Source organism: Gobius niger, assembly GCF_951799975.1.
Source record: "Gobius niger genome assembly, chromosome: 13".
NCBI lineage: Eukaryota > Metazoa > Chordata > Actinopteri > Gobiiformes > Gobiidae > Gobius > Gobius niger.
The window spans coordinates 20,233,106-20,250,970 of record NC_136864.1 but is presented as its reverse complement, the minus strand read 5'-3'; the positions used below and the strand labels follow the sequence as shown (position 1 = coordinate 20,250,970).

The following is a 17,865-nucleotide window of genomic DNA, read 5'->3' as shown; positions in this document are numbered from 1 at the left end:
GTGGTGAACAGGTCTGAGCTCATTCTACACATTAGGACATGGCTGGAACATGTAGGTGGAGGAAAATACTGTACATACTTTTAACATTTTTAAACTCCCTATTGTCCCTTTAAAGAGGGGAGGAATTTGATTGTTTACTTTCAAACTTCACTATATCCCTCCTCACTTTGCAAACTTCACTATCACTTAAGTCTCTCTTTTTATTCTCTGGATGTGAACTCTTACCCCATAACATTTTAACCTTAATTTAACTTGTTTTATTTTTGTTATATAGCAACATACACTCTTTACTGGTTTACTGGAGCATATTATTTGTATATTGTTTGTTCGGATTAGAGCTGATTGTCTTTGTTTCACATGCAGCACTCTGGAAACCGTTTTGTCGGTGTGTGAAATGTGCTAAAGAGATAAATAGATACGAACGGCTGTTAAATTTAAGCGTATAGTAGGCAGTTGTTGAAGGCAGTAGTGAGGATGGATTTGAAATGAACAGATGAGCAGAGGCTGCTGTGTGGGGTGACGCACGGAGGATGGGGGTTATGATGAATTAAAGATGACACTCTCCAGCAGCCCCTGCTTTCTAAAGATCGCTCTGTCTGCTAATGCAATGTTAATGAATGCAAATGGCGCGCCTAACCTCTCTCCACCTGACCAGCGACGGCTGCAGCCAAGGCTCCAGAAAAGCAGAGATATGACTGTACAGTTTGCGCCTGCAGCCCGCTGACTTGGCTGACCACCGGGGGACGTGTTGTGTGGGTGGGTGCTCTTTACCTGTGCGAGAGAGCCGGGAGGGAGAAGAAGCAAAAAAAAAAAAACATCGACAATTGTGTCTTTTCCTTTTATACCGTCTTTGCACGGCACTAATGGCAGGGAAATTGAGTCTACAAGGTTGAAGTCTGATGCAATGTGGCGTCCCAGATGCGCCAGGGCCAGAGAGAATGTCACCTTGCTGTGTTGATAGGATAATTTCATCACTTTCTTGCTGTTCTTGCATCTCTATTAATTTCCTTATCTGGTGAAGCATTCTCGCTAACATCTGCTGCTGATCCGACAGTCTTTTGTTGTGGTTAATGGCTGCTTGTGTCCACGTCCATGGGAAATGTCGCTGTGAAACAAGAATGCATTTATCGCTACAGATAACATGAGAATATGTTGCAAATAAGGACAACTTAAAGGAACAGGCCACCGTTTTTCCATACTGAGATATGTTCTTACCTGAGCTTAGACGAGTTGATGCGTACCTGTCTGGTCTTTACGCGTGCGCTCAGTCACGCAAAAAGACCAAAGATGTTGTTAGCATTTATCCTCTCCTCCTCTCCTCTATGGGGCCAAACCGGGGTGAAGTTAGAAGCGACCAAGCTCTTCCACGTTTTCCATATTTAAATACAGTTACGTGAACAGTTACACGATCCAAGTACAGTCACATAAAAAAAAAGAGGATAAAAATGGGTACTATATTGTAAGGCGTAATAACACCTTAGCAGCACTTCGACGTCCGCTCAGTAATATCGTCACTTTACTGCACGGACGTCGAAGTGCTCCTAAGGTGTTATTATTTTGTGTAACTAGACTTATATATAACTACTAGGGCTGAACAATATGGACAAAATTTCATATCTCGATATTCATGCCAGATTGATATCGATACGATACGATATAACTATGGGTTAGGTGAAAACCAAGGATTTTCCAGAAAGAAAGAACATATTTCACTATGGAAAAATAGTGGCCTGTTCCTTTAATTGATTTATATCTATCTTTGACGGGATGTTTTTTTTTTTCTTGAGCCTTAGCAAAATGACAAATGTTAGACTTTGTTGTTGACCAGATGTGTCTATGCCATGTCCTTCATGCTCTTCTAGCACAGACTAACCTTGAAAAGAAACTTTATTTTAGATTTTTTTATTCCATACTCATATGTCGGAAGTAAATTGCAGTTTTTATCTCTCATCATATGTACTTTCTATTACAGTGATACACACTCTTAATCATGTTTTAAAAGATAGAGTTGCCACTTCTAAAAAAAAAAAAAACACCTCTTGTAAATTCATGTGTTGTTCATTATTCCGTGCTTTTTATTCATTACTACTCATGATTAGGTTGATTGCCTCTTTGCTGTTCTAAGAAGGCATTTGCTTTTTTTCTTTTTTTTACACACTTTTTGTTTGATAGTAATAAAAAAAAAAACACACACATGCAGATAGGAATGACAGTGGCACTTATCTGAACCTGTTGTCAACATTTTGCGCGTGTTGAATATGTAAAAACCCAAGTCAAATCAAAAGCTTTTTGGAATTGCTAGATCTACTCCGTACCTTCAATCAATAATCCCTCCACCCATCTTTTTTTTTCCTTTTCACTTTTTTCATCTGTCGCAGTTTGAGGGATGGCAAGTCCGGATCGCTTGAAACGCATTTTTCTCTTTGTAAGCCAAGCGCTGCCTTTGCAAGCGTCAAATTTCATCTGAGGCCCGGTGAAGCAGAGGGACTTGTGTATCCCCATAAGTAACGTCTCGGAGGATGGCAGATTATTTTCTCTTCAATTTTCAAATCAACCACATTGTCATCGGTGTCTTTGGGGAGTCGTTGCCGCAGCATATTTCCTTTGAGGTATTCCTGTTGGCTGTCTGTAGCTGCCATTTTAGAAGCTTTCCGTGTCAGATTTTGTGTTGTAAAGAGTAGTTCTGGTTAAAAAAATAACCAGCACATGTCAGAAATAGAAACCTAAGATTTTTTTTTTCAACCAATAGTCCCCCAAAGGCTGTCAGCATTAGCATATGTATATGCTTGATTAGTCAAATTGCAAATGTATTTTCTTTTTTTGGAACATGTTGGAACACAATCTGTAAGCATTTACTGATAAGCATAGCAAAGTATTAAGAAGAAACAAAAGTCCTAAACCTAACCTTTTGAATTTCTCATTTTAGCATGACACTGCTACGTAACAAAACTGAAATAGTTCAAGGAGATGTCCCTGAACCTGTATAAAAAATACTAATGAATTCATCAGTCAAACAACATTTCTTTTTGCCACTGACCTGCTGCTTAGCAGCTCCTGTGTGATCAACTTGCTCTTGATTTTTTCAGAAGATACTCGTCACGTTTGTTTTCTTTCTTGCCCTCATAAATTCCCAAGTGGACTGCTGATTAGTTTAGGAGAAGGGGGTTGCGTTCTCTCTTGTTTGTTTGTCACTTTGTTTTTTTGGGCTCAGTATTAAGACGCCAGGCTCAGCAGGCTGCCATGGGGCTTCATCACTGTTAAGTGCTCATTTCAATCCTGCTGATTTCTCCTCCTGTTTCTTTTTTTCCCAATCTCTCTCTCTCTCTCTCTACACTCCACTCTTCCTGCCATCTTGATTCCATTTCTCAGAAGACGATAAACCCCACTTAAAGAGTGTCATTAAATTCAATCCTTGTTTTTGTTGTACAATCACTCACTCAAGTCCTCTCTTTGCTCTTCAAGACATTGATTATTACTTAGGAAACAAACCAACAACCTTGCACCGGTACGACAAACCAATGAATAACAAAATGTGTGATGATTGTGATGTACTCTTTTCTCATTTCTTCTTTTTTCATGAAGGGAGGGTTCTTATTGGTTAAACTTAAAGTGAGTGGGCTCCTCCTTGAACCTGACTCGTAACTTTGATGGAAGCAGGACATCGCCAGTGTAAGCCACCTTGTGGTGCCCAACTTGTATTGTGAAGGGCTGTTCGACAGGAGGTGCATGGTGCTTTTATTATGAATGCTGGATGTGGCTCAGTTGCTTTAGACTGCTTGGATGTTGGCTGGGTGTACATGTGAGATGGAAGTTCTGGAGTAAAAAAAAGTACCTCTCCCGTTGCCTCTTCTGTTGTCTTTTCCACACATTGAAGACTCAGCTACACCAGCTTGTCTCCATGGAGATGTTGCTGCTTTGATTACAGCTCACCAAACATGAGGCACGATGTTTGACCCTCTTCCAAATGCTTTATTTTAATATCCCTCTGCAAAAATGTTGCTGGCACATTTGTTTATGTCTTGATTGAACAGTTTTGTTGCTTTTGTGACACAGAAACATATTTGCCTTTGCTCACCGCCTGGGTTGTCCACCTTAAGTGTACTTAGTGTCTTTATGCAGTAGACCTATGTGTTCTTATGTATTTGTGGGGAGGGATATGCTTAATGCTCCTTAATATACTGTGTTCTCCCATTTGTAAATAGCAAAATAAACAGGGAGAGAACACATTTTTAATAAAGTGGAGCTAATGACAAACTCTCCCTGGTTGGTGACGTACATATCCGAGTTTGTAAACCAGAAGAAAAGTTGATGGGAGCGTCTTGGATGGAAGGTCAAACGTCTTTAAAGCTACAGCTACCCAGTACAGATGACTACCTTATGAAAACCTTTTCTCGTGCTTGGAATTGGAAATTACACAGAACTCCTCCTGTACATTTTTCCAAACATCTTCCTAAAAAGGGTCCAGATTGTAGAAGCGGGAGAAACGTGTTGCGGGGATAGATCAGGGAAATCCTGTGAGAATTGTCCAGGCGTATTGACTAAAACCGAGAGCACATGTTCTATCGACCACAAGCCACACAATCATACAGACGCGCTCACAAAGGGCTGGGATTACGCATGCAGGACGCGACTGAGCTGCAGAATTCTCCTTAAAGTCTCCAACAACGCAATCATTGGCTGACCTGCTCCTGCTATTCTGTCAGCTCCCCCTTTGTGCATGTTTTCCATTCGTTTTTCCCGTCTTGCCCCCGCAATATGTAATTATGCGTGTCGCTGTGATGTATCATGCGACTCCGTGCTGACGTGTAATTGTGTGAAGAGAGCAGCTGTATCGATCTCTAACGCGGGGCTCCATCAATGTTTAATGCAGCCCCCCCCTACACACCCACCGTCGCACCACCCGTCTTCTTCTCTATCTGTGGAAACAGCCTACCATTTGGTATCGATCTATCGCTTGCTGCTAATGAGGGGCAGTGCTTTCTGAGATTGGGAGCATGTAGGAACCCTCAGTTAAAGCTTTGGTTATGGCCCAGTGTGTGACCAGAGATTATCGACCTTTTTGTTTTTGGTCCCCAAAAAACGAGCAAGTTACTGCCTCATGTACTTCTGAAAAATTATATTTGTTCAGGTTTTATGGTTATTTCTATGTCACCTATACCAGTGGGTCCCAAAGTGGGGGTCGTTACCCCTCGGGGGAAGGGTGTGTGAGACCTTGTGTGGGGGTCCCCAGATGATCTCAAGATGAAATAAAAATGCTACTGTTTTTAGTGTACTTCCCTTCAAGGCCAAGCCACGGAGCTAAACCAGATAAGGACTGAGCTCCTTCGCTCATATTTTGCATAACACTGACTTTCAGATTGTAAACAACTGCACACACATACCCCCCTCAACCACGCCCCTATCGTTCTGCGACTGCTTTAACACGTTTCCTCAGCCCCACCCCCCCGGTTAGTGGCCGGTTGTCCTTCCAGTCCCTGCTCTGGTGTACTCTGGTGTTCCCATGTCTTGATGTTTTTATGTATGTGCTTTGCCTTATCTTTAACCTGATTGTTATTTCACATATCTTCTTTTGTAAGGCGCATTGAGATGCATTGTGTATGAAATGCGCAGTATAAATTTACATGCCCTGCCTATATTTTTGAGTGTAAAACAGCGTATAATTTGGGAAATCCCTTCAAATATCCCAAATAAACAGTTTACATACAAATTACCTTGATTTTTTTTTCTGCCCTATAGTAGCGTAAGAGGGAATAACTTTATGTAATGGACCTCCTGGTTGTTTACGTGTCAATATTGGGGGTTCCGACCCAAAAAACTTTGGGAACCCCTGACCTATACCACCAAAACTGTGTAAAGTAGAGCATGTGGTTTTTGAGACAACTTTTTTTCACAACACTGGTAAATGTGGATGCTCTTCATTCCACATTCTTTTACTTGAACCTGGGATTCCTGATATTGCCCACTCATAGCAAATGGTTATAGTTAACGTTCTTGATGAATAAAGGTGACGTGAAGAAAGCTAATTTAACCTGATAAAGTCATCAGTTGGTGTCATCATAGAATAAAGAGTAAAAGGATTATACTGTATGTGATGGTTATTGATCAGTCTAAATGGTTCCATGTAGAGAGTTGGTATTCCATCTGACATATCTCTATGTAGTCCTAAGAAGCCCTGAAACCACCATTATTTCTCTTTAAACAATTACTCAGTGTCACCAAACTTATAACTTGTGTTTCATCCTAAAACATTGGTGCACGGTTGAAAACGCACAGCGCCGAGGACGGAGCTTCATTTGAATTCCCTTGACACCGCGCAGCTATTGTTTCCCTGCAGATTTATTGTCCCGGGTTACACCTCCAACATTAAACTCCCCATGTTAATATGTTTCTCATAGAGTGCGCTGCCTGCCACAGAACCTGGCTGGGCTTTAATTTATAGTGGCCCCAGGGGTGACGCTGACAGTGCACTATGCAGACTGCAGCGGCGCAACAGCCCCGGCCCCTACTCCAAAAGCATGAGGAGGTAGCCACAGTGCCTTTTCTTGTATTCCAAAACGGTTCGATATCGAGAGTGAAAGGTGAGAACAGTGAGGCCTGGCCAGACGTAACAGTGATCAGAGCATCGGAGCCACGAGAACAGACAGGAGTCGCACAGTCACAGCCGCAGGCAAATGTCTGAGAAACCAGAGAAATTGCCCCGTGTACTGTGTAAAATAAAGATTGTGTGTGACATTGCTACGGGTATCACAACGGTCTATATATAGATTGGCAGCGTGGCATTTTAGCTCTTCACAAAATACAAGAGTCATTTGCACTGGTGGTTCTTCAAGACCCCAAAATATTTTTTAAATGGTACTCGGGCTGAAAGGTTTGGTTATTATGGTGATTTACGGCTTTACCCAAATCTAAAAGCTTCTTGGAAAAAGCAACAAAATAGCGCAAAAATATGACAAAAATGTAACAAAATAAGGCAAAAAAGCAACAAAAAAGTGGATTACATAAAGCGACAAAAAAAAGAAACTCACAAAAGCGTGACAAAAAAGTGAAAAAAGTGCGACAAGAAAGTGACAAGAAAGACAAAAAAAATGCTAAAAAGTTACAAAAAACGACAAAAAATGACAAAAAGCGACAATTAATTTTTTTTTATTAAAAAGCGACAACAAATTATAAAAAAGACAAAAAAAAATCAAAAAAGTGACAAAAGTGAGACAAAAAATGTACAAAAAATGACAACAAAAATACAAATAAAAAAAAAGACCAAAAAATAAAAAAAAATTGAAAAACAAAAATTACAAAAAAGCAACAAAAGTGCGGAAAAAAAAGTCAAAAAATACAACACAAAGAAGCAACAACACGAGAAAAAAAATCTTCAGATCAGTTTCAAATGAGGCATTGCACACTATAGGTTGTACACTCTCTAATCGAGAAGCGTTTAGATTTGGGTAAAGCCGAACTGGAGAAAATGTGCACAGTTCAGGTGGGAGATAAGAGGTTAAAAAAAAGCCACAAACCTTTTTTTTTTTTCATTGCATGAATTTCTCCCAACATGGATTATGAGCGCTCGTTGTTATGCAAGTTTAGGTCGTGTGGCTTTTAAATCCCACTTTAAGCCAATACGCTGCTCTTAATTCATACGATTTTTAATTAAAGTGGGCAGCTCATTTTTGAATGGAGCTCTTCAAATCCACTTACAATTAAATGGATGAATGGTCCATACAACGGCACATTTAAAACTTACATATGCATATCTCTAATCCCTTTAGATAGTTACAAATTCCCCGGTGTGAGTGGACAGGTGTGAGAGTGACAGTTAAGGAAACCACACCCCAGTGCTAAGTCCCATTTAGCATACATTGTTTACTTATTGCCCACTTGGATGTTTCGCTAATAGCACGGCCGACTCCCAACGGTGCTACCCAGACACTTCTCCCATGGGCCTTTGACCTTAATTGACGCTCCTTTCTAACCCGTCTCCTGCCTGTTTCCCCCTGTTTCTGAAGGAAATAGAAAATGGTGGACCAAGGGCCTCTGTGATCTGACTAAAGCTTGTGTGATTTCCCTTGAGAAGGCCTTGGCAGTCCCCGTGATGCTGGCTGCCGCTAAGGGCTGCGAGCCTCTCCTATCTTCACAGCTGACAGGGAGCTGCTCAGGCGGGAGGGCTGGAGTAGGGCTGCTGAAGATAGACAAAGCAACGTGGTTATGGGGGGAAATGGAATGTAGGAGAAAGCATGGCTGCCAATGTAAAGGTGTATGGAAAATTGAGCTTTGCGTGGCAGTATTGTTGTTGTGTCTACTTGTGTGCAGACCTGGCAATTGTTCTATGCGAGTTGAGGAAATTCTGACTTTGGATGGATGCATATCAGTCGCACAAAATCCATCTGTAACCGTAAAATACGTATTCAGACTTGTTTTGTTGTTGATGCAGTTCTCTGTTGATCATAAAATGAATCAATTGTCTAAAACTTAATATAACTCCCCCACGAGGCTTGCATAAAATTTTGAGTCAGACAAAACTATTGATTCAATTAAATCCAGTCTTTCAAAGATGGGTACATTTTTCTTAAAATTGCAATCACAGATGCTTGGAATATTCTTGTGAGGAAAAAAGTATGAAAGAGATTAGGTATACCTGGAATTTTAATAGAAGTTGTCAGCGTAGGATTTATGTATAAATCATGCATGACAACTTCTGCATCCAGAAGTGATTTTTCATTTCCAACACAGGATGATACAGGTTGCATTTATAACTCTTGTAAGTGCATTGTAATTCTAGCGAGCGCAGGTGTCTGACCTCTCGTAGAACAACCAGCATCAAGCTCGAGAGCAGGAACATGACTGTCTGGAAACACTTCCTGGCACTGTTGTCTCTTCATTTAATCAGAGAGAGTCCTTCCCTCGATCAACAACACGAGTGGGCGTTGCTAGCCAACCGTTTGCGGTGGCGGGCGTCCAAGCCCAAGATGCAGCCGTTGCTGGGAAAATTTCCTCAGACCTTCTTATCTGCCACCGATCGTCACCCAGACACACCAGTCTCTGCCTCCTGGTTTTATCTCACTGTGTCCACAACACACAAAAGTGATGCTCGAGTGCTAGCAAAACAAAGCTTACACAAAGGGACATAATAATTACATGAAACTGATTATGCTGAGGAGTTTTGTGTGCAGGGTTTGTCCTTTAATCCGTGAGTTTGACAGTTCGATTGTAGATAATGCTTCTGGGTGAAGCCTATTTGGGCAATTGGCTTCTCTGGGATTGTGGGTTTGAATGTGTATAAACTTGCCCAAGGCGTAAAATGGTTACTACTTTTCCCCTCAGACTGTCCCAGTGCATCGGTAATGACTTGCTTCATCATTTCAGAGTCATGCAAAGCAACGATCATACACTAGATCCATATTAGTCTCGATATATACAACACAGGGCCTTTCTAGTAGCACAAAGTTGAACGAGTCAGACTGCCAATCACTTCATCTGTATGTATGAGAGGGACTGTGGTTTTGATATCAGCTATTTTTCTTATCTCCTCATTCCTGCCGCCTTATCAGCTCTCAGAATCCAGCGTACCAACAAGACAGCTACAGCATTAATCACGACTGGGCTGACACACGTTTTGGGCGAGCAGTGAGAATTATTTGTCTGCGGGTTTGTTTGTTGCCAATAACAACAGGGACAGACAACCACACAGAACGTCTTGTCTTTGCATCTTCTTTCCTGCATTTCACTCAGGTCGACGACGGGACAACAGACTCTTTGTAATGATCCTTCATATAAATAGAACAATGCGGACATTTAATTATATCTATATTTCTTTTGGTTTCGAAAGTCACAAACAAAAGGCCGCATCCGCCCCTTTCTCCGAGATGGTATTTTTAACACAGTAAGGCTTTTGGAGCGCTGCCATCCGCGCTTTAGTTGTCAGGAAATTTCTCCATGAGGAAAAACTAACAGAACTGACCTCAACCTGGTGCGCTCTCTCTGAAGCAGTTCCGCTACACACAATTTCCTCTCATTTGTCCGCTCTCTGAATCCGCACCATCATGTAACAGTGTGACAGACCAACAAACTGCCTTTTTTTTCTTTCTCCGGCATCTTTTTCCAAAACCAGTAGATACATAAAATGCGCTTTTTGGATTTTGTTTTATCTGAGATGTCGAGTGATCACTGGAGCTTCATTGCACTCTCGCCTTCACAAATACAACTTAGAATATCTTGTTTTCTGGCTCTAACCAACAATATTTCTGTCTGCTTTGTTGTTCCACAGAGACATTGATGGACACACGGGTGGCCACAGCTGAACTGGGCTGGACAGCGTACCCAAACTCAGGGGTGAGTTGATGTCATGGACCTGATTTTGTAACAAAGTCACCTCAGTTTTACTGAAATGGGTGAAGTAAGACAAAGACAAACAATGACTAACTATCTTGAATGGATGCCATATCCCACCTTGCACATTATATAAGCTATGATGTGGATATGTTTTGATCAAAGTACTGTATACTTGACACTGCACTGATTGTAAAGGTATCGAGATGAAGAGAAGCTGAGGAGATGGATGGTTCTGCTTCTGGGCAGAGAGTTGAGAGAAGTGTTAAAGGCAAATGTTGCAGTTATAGGTTACAGGGTGTATTGGTAAAAATGGAGCAGAAATCTAGTAAATAATGTAATATAACTTAAAGCAGTGCTAAATAACTTGTTTACCTTAACAAATCCTTTTCGTAGTGCCTCTGGAGGTAATACAAGTGTTAATGGGATGATTGGGGCGTCTTTCATCTCCCCCTGGTGTCTCTGGCCAGAAAACCACAATTGCAACTTCGCTGCCTACGTGTTGGAGCGACCACTACACACTAATAGAATCATGAAGAAGAAGCTAACAGGCTAACGGACAAAACCAACTGTGGGCTAGTGACACTTAAACAGTATTTACAGCCAAGTTTGAGTGAAAAGAATTATCTCCATTGTGTAACTGGATGTACAATATCCCTTTCTCCCTTTGCATTTTCTGTCAGCGTAGTATTTACTCTCATGGACACTTAATGAGTAAAAAAACATAAAATGCTTTGACTACTGCAGTGGCGCTTTTGGCCTGTAGGGGCATGAGTTACTTAGTACTGCTTAATATATATATATATATATATATATATATATATATATATATATATATATATATATATATATATATATATATATATATGTCGATAGTCGATTAAAATTGTGGTGATATGTCTTGGTCAACCTTATTCCTTTTGTATAGTACTTCCAGAGATTTAGAACAGGTTTTGTACTGGATCAGTTTAACATAGAATATTACACAGGCGGGTTGACTGACCATAAGCCAGGGAGAGGGATCAGAGTGAAAACTCAACACAGCCCAACATGGCTGCTATTACGGCTATTATTTCCTCAGTGCCCGGCTGGGAATTACTTAATAACATAATGGGCTCATGTAAGCCCAGGACACAGTACCGTAGTTCCTTGCAAATGGTGGCTGCGGGGATCCCATAGACATAATGATTCTGCAATGATACATTTATCCAGAGAAGAGCGAGTATTAAAACTGCAGAATGCCCAGAGCTTTGATTTTATACGCGACAACTTCCAGGTAGTTTCACGTCAATTTGGAGGGGAAGGAAGAAAAGTCCCAAATCATCAGAGTTGAAGCTTTTACTTTCTTCTTATCAATACAGGTGCGGTTGCTCTATTACGGTAATGGACCTAAAGAGATTTTTAGGGCCTTGTTCTGCACTCTGTAATTTGATAACTCTATAAAAAGCTCTATATCACTGACTGGGAGGAACAATCAAGGAGAGACACTGACGGATTCTCGATTTTCCAGGTCTTTGGGACTTTATGGGCCTTTTTACAGAGGTCATATAACAATTTACTGAACACTTTGAACATAAGACGGTGGTCGATTCTGACATCTTTCAAACTCCATTCAAACCTGTGAAGATTCATGGTCAACTATAAGCTCGCAGAGTTACAGTGGTTCACTGATAAAATGATCAAATGTCTTGTTGATAGTCAGACCTATTGATCCACACCTAAAATGAAGTGGCTTGTGAGAAAACGCTGAAATAAATATTTTCCTTTTGGTTATGGCTTGTCTATATACAATGTTGAGTTTCATATTAACTGATTAGTGTCTGGTTAGTGACTTTTTGAACAGGGAATACTGTACTGCACTGAAAGTAGGTCAAAGGAAAGATATGTTTTAGTACCAGCATTAAGTGTGGCCACAGTAAAAGTCTTTAAATGAAAACTATCCCTGTTTGAAATATTTTTGCTCTCTTCACGTGTGACATGCACATTTACATGCCTGTTGCAGCAGTAAAATCTTCTCACTTTATGCCACCAAAGAGACAACCACTGAACATATCCTGCCTTAGTCTTTCTGACAAGACCTCATTTTACGCGCCGCTGTCTTTCTTTCCTGTCTAACAAAGAGCTACCAAGGCTTTGAAAGTAGAGACATCACTGCTGTGTTGACTGGAGTAAGCCTTCGGGCACATGGAGCCTCTGTTAAGCATGGATTGTAAAGCTTCTGTTGGAAGGGTTCTGGCGGAGAGGGCAAGCTGGTAGAAGATCCTGAGGGGTCAAAATGGCGGATGTATGTCAATAAGTTGTTAAAATGCCATCTACTGCCGTTTTAATCAATAATTCATTCTCATTGCTTGATTTATCCCACAAGTCCCACTGTTAAAAGCTAGTGTGTAGAAGGGCATCATTAAATGTCATGCCTGTGAATGATAGATATTTGATTTTATTTATTTATTGTGTCGTCTTTAAGAGTCAACTTTTTAATGGACTGGCCATTGTCCAAGAAGTTGTTTGACTAATGGTCTTTGGGAGAGGCCCAAAGTGTTATGAAAAGTGTACTTTAATTGCACAGCTCATTTACGAGGTTCAGATTAAAGAACATTTTGAACCTAAATAGATGATGAGAGCGTGTACAAAGAAGACATGAGACAAAACATGGGAATGTAGATAAAGAAAGTCAACTTGTAATGCCATAAAAGAAAGTTGCCCAAAGTAGCTGTTAAAGACATGGCGTCATGCAAATACACTGAAGCAATCATAGTTGAGCAAATGGCCTGTATGGACTGTCAATGCGGATAAGGCAGTGGATATGTAGGAGCGTGAAATTGATCATGCACTGACTGTACTATGACACAATGTGCACAATGTACATGACAGAACATTAGCTGAAGGTGAACTTGAGACAAAATCAATGTTATCCTAAGCCCTCGGAGGGATTGGACCGGCCTCAGTGCGGTGCGCGGCAAAGAGTGGGACGCTTTATGACACATCCTCACATTAATAATGATGTATCACTGCATGCGGGACTGGTGTCTAAGTGGTCACTGTGCTGCTGCCCGAAACCTGCTAACTGGCTCTTAAATATGCATACAGCGGGTAGCCTGTCCCCACACTCTCCGACATGTCTCATTAATTTCTCTCCTTCAGCCGATCGGCAGAAGTGCGCGCCGTGAGTGTGTTTGTGTTGTGTCGACCTGCAGGGTTAATTCTGAAGGATTAAAGAAGCGCCGTCATTAGTTCCACTGGAGGAAAGTGTAGCAAAGTGGTACGAGTGGCAGGTGCACATCACTAAATGTGAATCATATGATTTTTTTTTTTTTTATGCCAAACTGTTCAGGACCATCACAATCGCCTTTTACCAACATTATTGTAATATGCTAATGCATAGCCGTGGAGCCAACCGGATGCTAAAAACAGCAGCTTTCTTTGACATTGAGGTTGCGTTTTTTTTTTTTCTTCCCCGCCTGTCTCACCTGAATCCTTGTGAGTCAGACCTTGCGCTGTCCGCCTGTCACTTCCTCTTTTTGAAGCGTGCACTTACTCTATGATAAATAAAATATGTAGCCACTCGATGACGAATGCCTGGCGACCTTGCACCACGTGACAGACATGAAAGACAGCCAAAAACCGGCACCAAGGTAGATGTATCCCCAACCAGGCTATTGCTTCCTGTTTTGAATTCTGCTTGGTGATTTTGTCATCGGAATAATAACCCTGTTTTTCAGGCTAAATGATTAAAGAGGGAGAGGCTTTGTACGAAGAGAGTTCTCGTCGGTGAAGGTAATGATTTTATCGGCCTCCAAAAGAAGCCAATCAGAGGGAAATGGCAGAAAATGGGCATGTGGAATAACAAAGCAACTCTGGAGTGTGTATGAGTGGATGAGGTGTATTCGAGGAGAGAAAGCTGGCTCTCTTTAGTGCTAGAATTTAGTGACAGAATATGCAAAAAACGGACTGGATTTCAGCACAGGTAAAGCGTGTATTCGACAATAGATGCCATGTCATGCTGACAACAGAAACGGGCTTCTCTACATCATCTTCATTCTTCATTGATATGATAAGCAATTTAGATATACTATTCTTACATGTGTTTAGACGAGGTCAGGCTCCACTCAGACTCCATGAGAGCTTTTCTAAAGACTCTGTGCAGCTACAATCAGTGCTTTCTGTGCTTCAGTGCTTCTCTTCACCAGCCTCGCCTCAGTGGTGCACGAGTGTCTCACTGGTCATGGTCGGGGAATGAAAAAGTGCAATGTGAAGTAGAAGTCGAATGATATGGGTTTTTCTAAGATCAATGCCGATTTTTGAGGATTTTTATTGACAATTGCCAATATTTTTAGTTGATGTTTCCAAATGTCTGGTTTATAAATCAGTAAATCTTCAGGTGATTCAATCAGAGTTTCTGTCCCAGCTTTGATTAGTTGACAGCTGCATTAGCATGCTGTATCCAGCCACTATATTTTTTGTGCGGTGATCAACAATCCAATTGTGGGGGTTAAAACTAACTCAGCGATTGAATTCTCTGGCGTCTGTCCTTCAAAATGACATGCTGCCTGTTCATATTGACTGAGGTTTAGTTGGGAAAACTTATGTTTAACAAACTTGTAGCTAACCAATTTTCATTGCGATGTTTCTCTGTTCCCCTGAGGCCGTTGTGGGAGGACTCGTTTTAAAGCCCTGAATGCAAAAAAGGGGAAGTGTCTTTCATATGTTTTTGCCGGTACATCGGCCGATTACCGATATTGTAAAATCCCCAAATATCGGTTGGATATATTAGTTGACCACTAATGTTGAGCATTTGGGTTTGAAAGGTGATATAACCTTAAGTGCAAGTACGGAATACCTCAGATTTTACCTGTTTTTTTGTTTCTGTTTTCTTGCCTTTCAACTCTTTCTTGTACTTTTCTTACATGTCTTTTACACATTTGCTGGATTTTTTCAAGGATAAGCTGCATCATAAACATACTTTTACTTTGAGAGGTTGAGAGACATTTGCATGTATCAAACTGTGATGATGGAAGGGACCAGGGCTTGAGAAAGGTTCGGGGAATGCGGGTGGGGGAGGGGGGGGTTGTGCTTTTGGGATTTCAAGTCGAAGAGGCCCAAGGATCAATTGTCTGCGAGCTAAACCCAGAGAAAAGCCCTGTGACATTGAACTGTGCGTGCGGAAAGGCCTGCCTGGGTTAACTCATGTGACCGGGCTTGCATGCTCAGGGCAAGGGGTGGGGGGGTGGGGTGGTGTCGCCGGAGGTTACGGGGAGGGGTTACCGAGACGACGGCCGCACCGACAAGGGCCAGTGGGTGCTGTGAAGCGTGGAGAACCTGAGGTCACGGTGCGGAGGAGGATAAAGAGGGCCCCAAATGAGCCGCGAGCGAGCGAGTGTTGTTGAGAGTAAACACAGGAGTGAAGGCAAGGCCGTATGGATGAGAGGCTGACATTTGGATTGTGTAGCAGGTGCAACGGAGAGGGAGACCGAGTGGATTTAAAGCCAATGTGTTTGTTTGTACTCGCGCGCTTGCAGATTCCCACATATGCCACGGTGTGTGCTCAGACATAAACTCAGAAGTTGCGGAGTGTGCCGCCGCATGCCGCCACCTGCAAATATGTCACTGAACAAGTGCCACGTAACAAAATGGGCTTTTCATTTTTCTAGTTTTTGTTTGTAGTTTTGGCAGGTATGTTTGATGCTTTGGAGAAGGAAGAGTGGATTTTCTTGGGAACCGCACGGCGTAACAGATCCAACACTTTGAAGTCATTTTGGTCACCTTGCTGTGTTTGATATTCACACTTTACCTAAGTCTGGCATCCAACTTTGCAATCTCACTCAGAACAAAAAAATAAAAACTTCCTTGCAAATGTCCTTGGCTAATTCTTACTTGCTGAATGGTTTGCCGTTATTCAGTTAATTTGTCGCATCCTAAAGCATGCGACTTAGGCCTTATTTGTGTTCCTATTTACACACAATAACAGTTAAATGCACAGATGTGTTTATGAGCGAAGACTACGGCTTTAAGTAAAGGACAAATTACAGGTGGTATGAGAGGCATCTGGGGAGAAAATCAGGCCGTATCTGCCTGATCGCTCCCTTCATGTACTTAGCAGAGCAGTTGTCGGCGCACACAGGGCTGCTTCTAAAAGAGCGCGGATAGATCCATAACAGCCTTCTCCCCATCTGCTGACCAGGCTCCACGCGCCTCAATTATTCATATGCAGACAGAAAGACAGGCAGACAGGTATAACGGCTTTAACGGACATAAGGACACATGGGGGGGTGGGGGGGGGGGCTTAAAAGGGAAAGAGAATGGAGAGGTCTACTGAATAAAGATATAAGCTTAGCGGGTAGTGCGAGGATGGAGTGAAGGCGGCAGAAAAAGGGGGACTTTGAACTATGAACCTGCTCAAATGGACTTAGGAGGATGACGGGGTCGGAGCGGTGAGTCACGCTGCTGCGCTTCTGTGGCCAGGTGAGGGGAGCGCTTTCGTATTAAGCACACACAGACACAGGGCGGCGACGATGGGGGCTGCATACGGATGAGCGCGTTTGTATATTCAGATGCACACATGGAAGTAAAGATTGGCAACACAACACCGCTCGAACCATGAATCCGTGCATCCTCTTGGACTGTGATTGACTTGACCTCCAGGGACATATGACTTGGTTTTGTGTCCATGTTAAACCTTCCATTACTATATCCTCTCAATGTGTCCCATATTAGAAAAGCACCAATTTCTTTGTGTCTTGATTTTGTCCTCAATGCAAATTCTAATTTAAAGGGAATTCAAAACACTGTACCTTTATATGGGCCTCACAGTGAAAAAGCAGATTCCTATGGCCTCAGTGGTTGTTGGCAAGATGCATGTCTTTCAGCTCAGCATGCACTGGAGAAGACAATGAGACACTTACTGTAGTGCGATCCACCATTCTGCCTATTTGGCAGCCGAACACTCAGTTTTACATGAACATTTTCTCATGGAAGACGCATAATTGCAAATGGACACAATACACAGAATGCATTCTGCGTATTCAAATCGAGCCCATCTCACACAGAGCAGCCTTTTCTACCCCCAACATCCCATGGCTTCCTTTTAGCGAGCGAAATAACATGTGGCCACTTCAATTATTGATTCCCTCTGACGCAAATTTGCCTTCCAGATTTTACAATCGAGAATTCTCTCGGATGTGCCGAGATGCCGGGACAATTTCCCATCAAAGTCTGAATAAAAGAACAAAGTGATAGAAGTAGGACAGGCAAAGGGTGTGGAAATGAGTGTATCCGTAATTCGGGGAGAAAGTGTGACAGCAGGAGAGGTTGAAAGAGTGTGTTTCTCGTACAGTGGGAGTGACCGGTGCCAAAGTTCTTATTGTAAATAGCCTTAAATCCTCCTACTCCTCACCTGCATCTTTCTTCTCTTCTCCCTTGGACTATTTCTGTCTCCTCTGCCCTGTCTCCGAGCTCAAAGTCTCTTTTACACTGTCATGGCCGCCCTTCCCCTCCCAGAGTGTTTTTGGAGATGTCAGCCAGGTGCCAGATCTGGCAGGAATCCACAGA

General features: G+C 42.1%; 1 protein-coding gene across 2 annotated transcripts in view; it reads left to right on the top strand.

Moving 5' to 3' along the window:
- The window catches only part of LOC306973181 (ephrin type-B receptor 1), a 180,808-nt gene that overhangs the window by 54,112 nt on the left and 108,831 nt on the right, over positions 1-17,865 (top strand). For both annotated transcript variants that reach the window (XM_079570033.1, XM_079570032.1), the window contains exon 2: positions 10,259-10,323. In XM_079570033.1, coding sequence (XP_079426159.1) covers positions 10,259-10,323 — 65 coding nt within the window. The remainder of the gene's footprint in view (positions 1-10,258; positions 10,324-17,865) is intronic.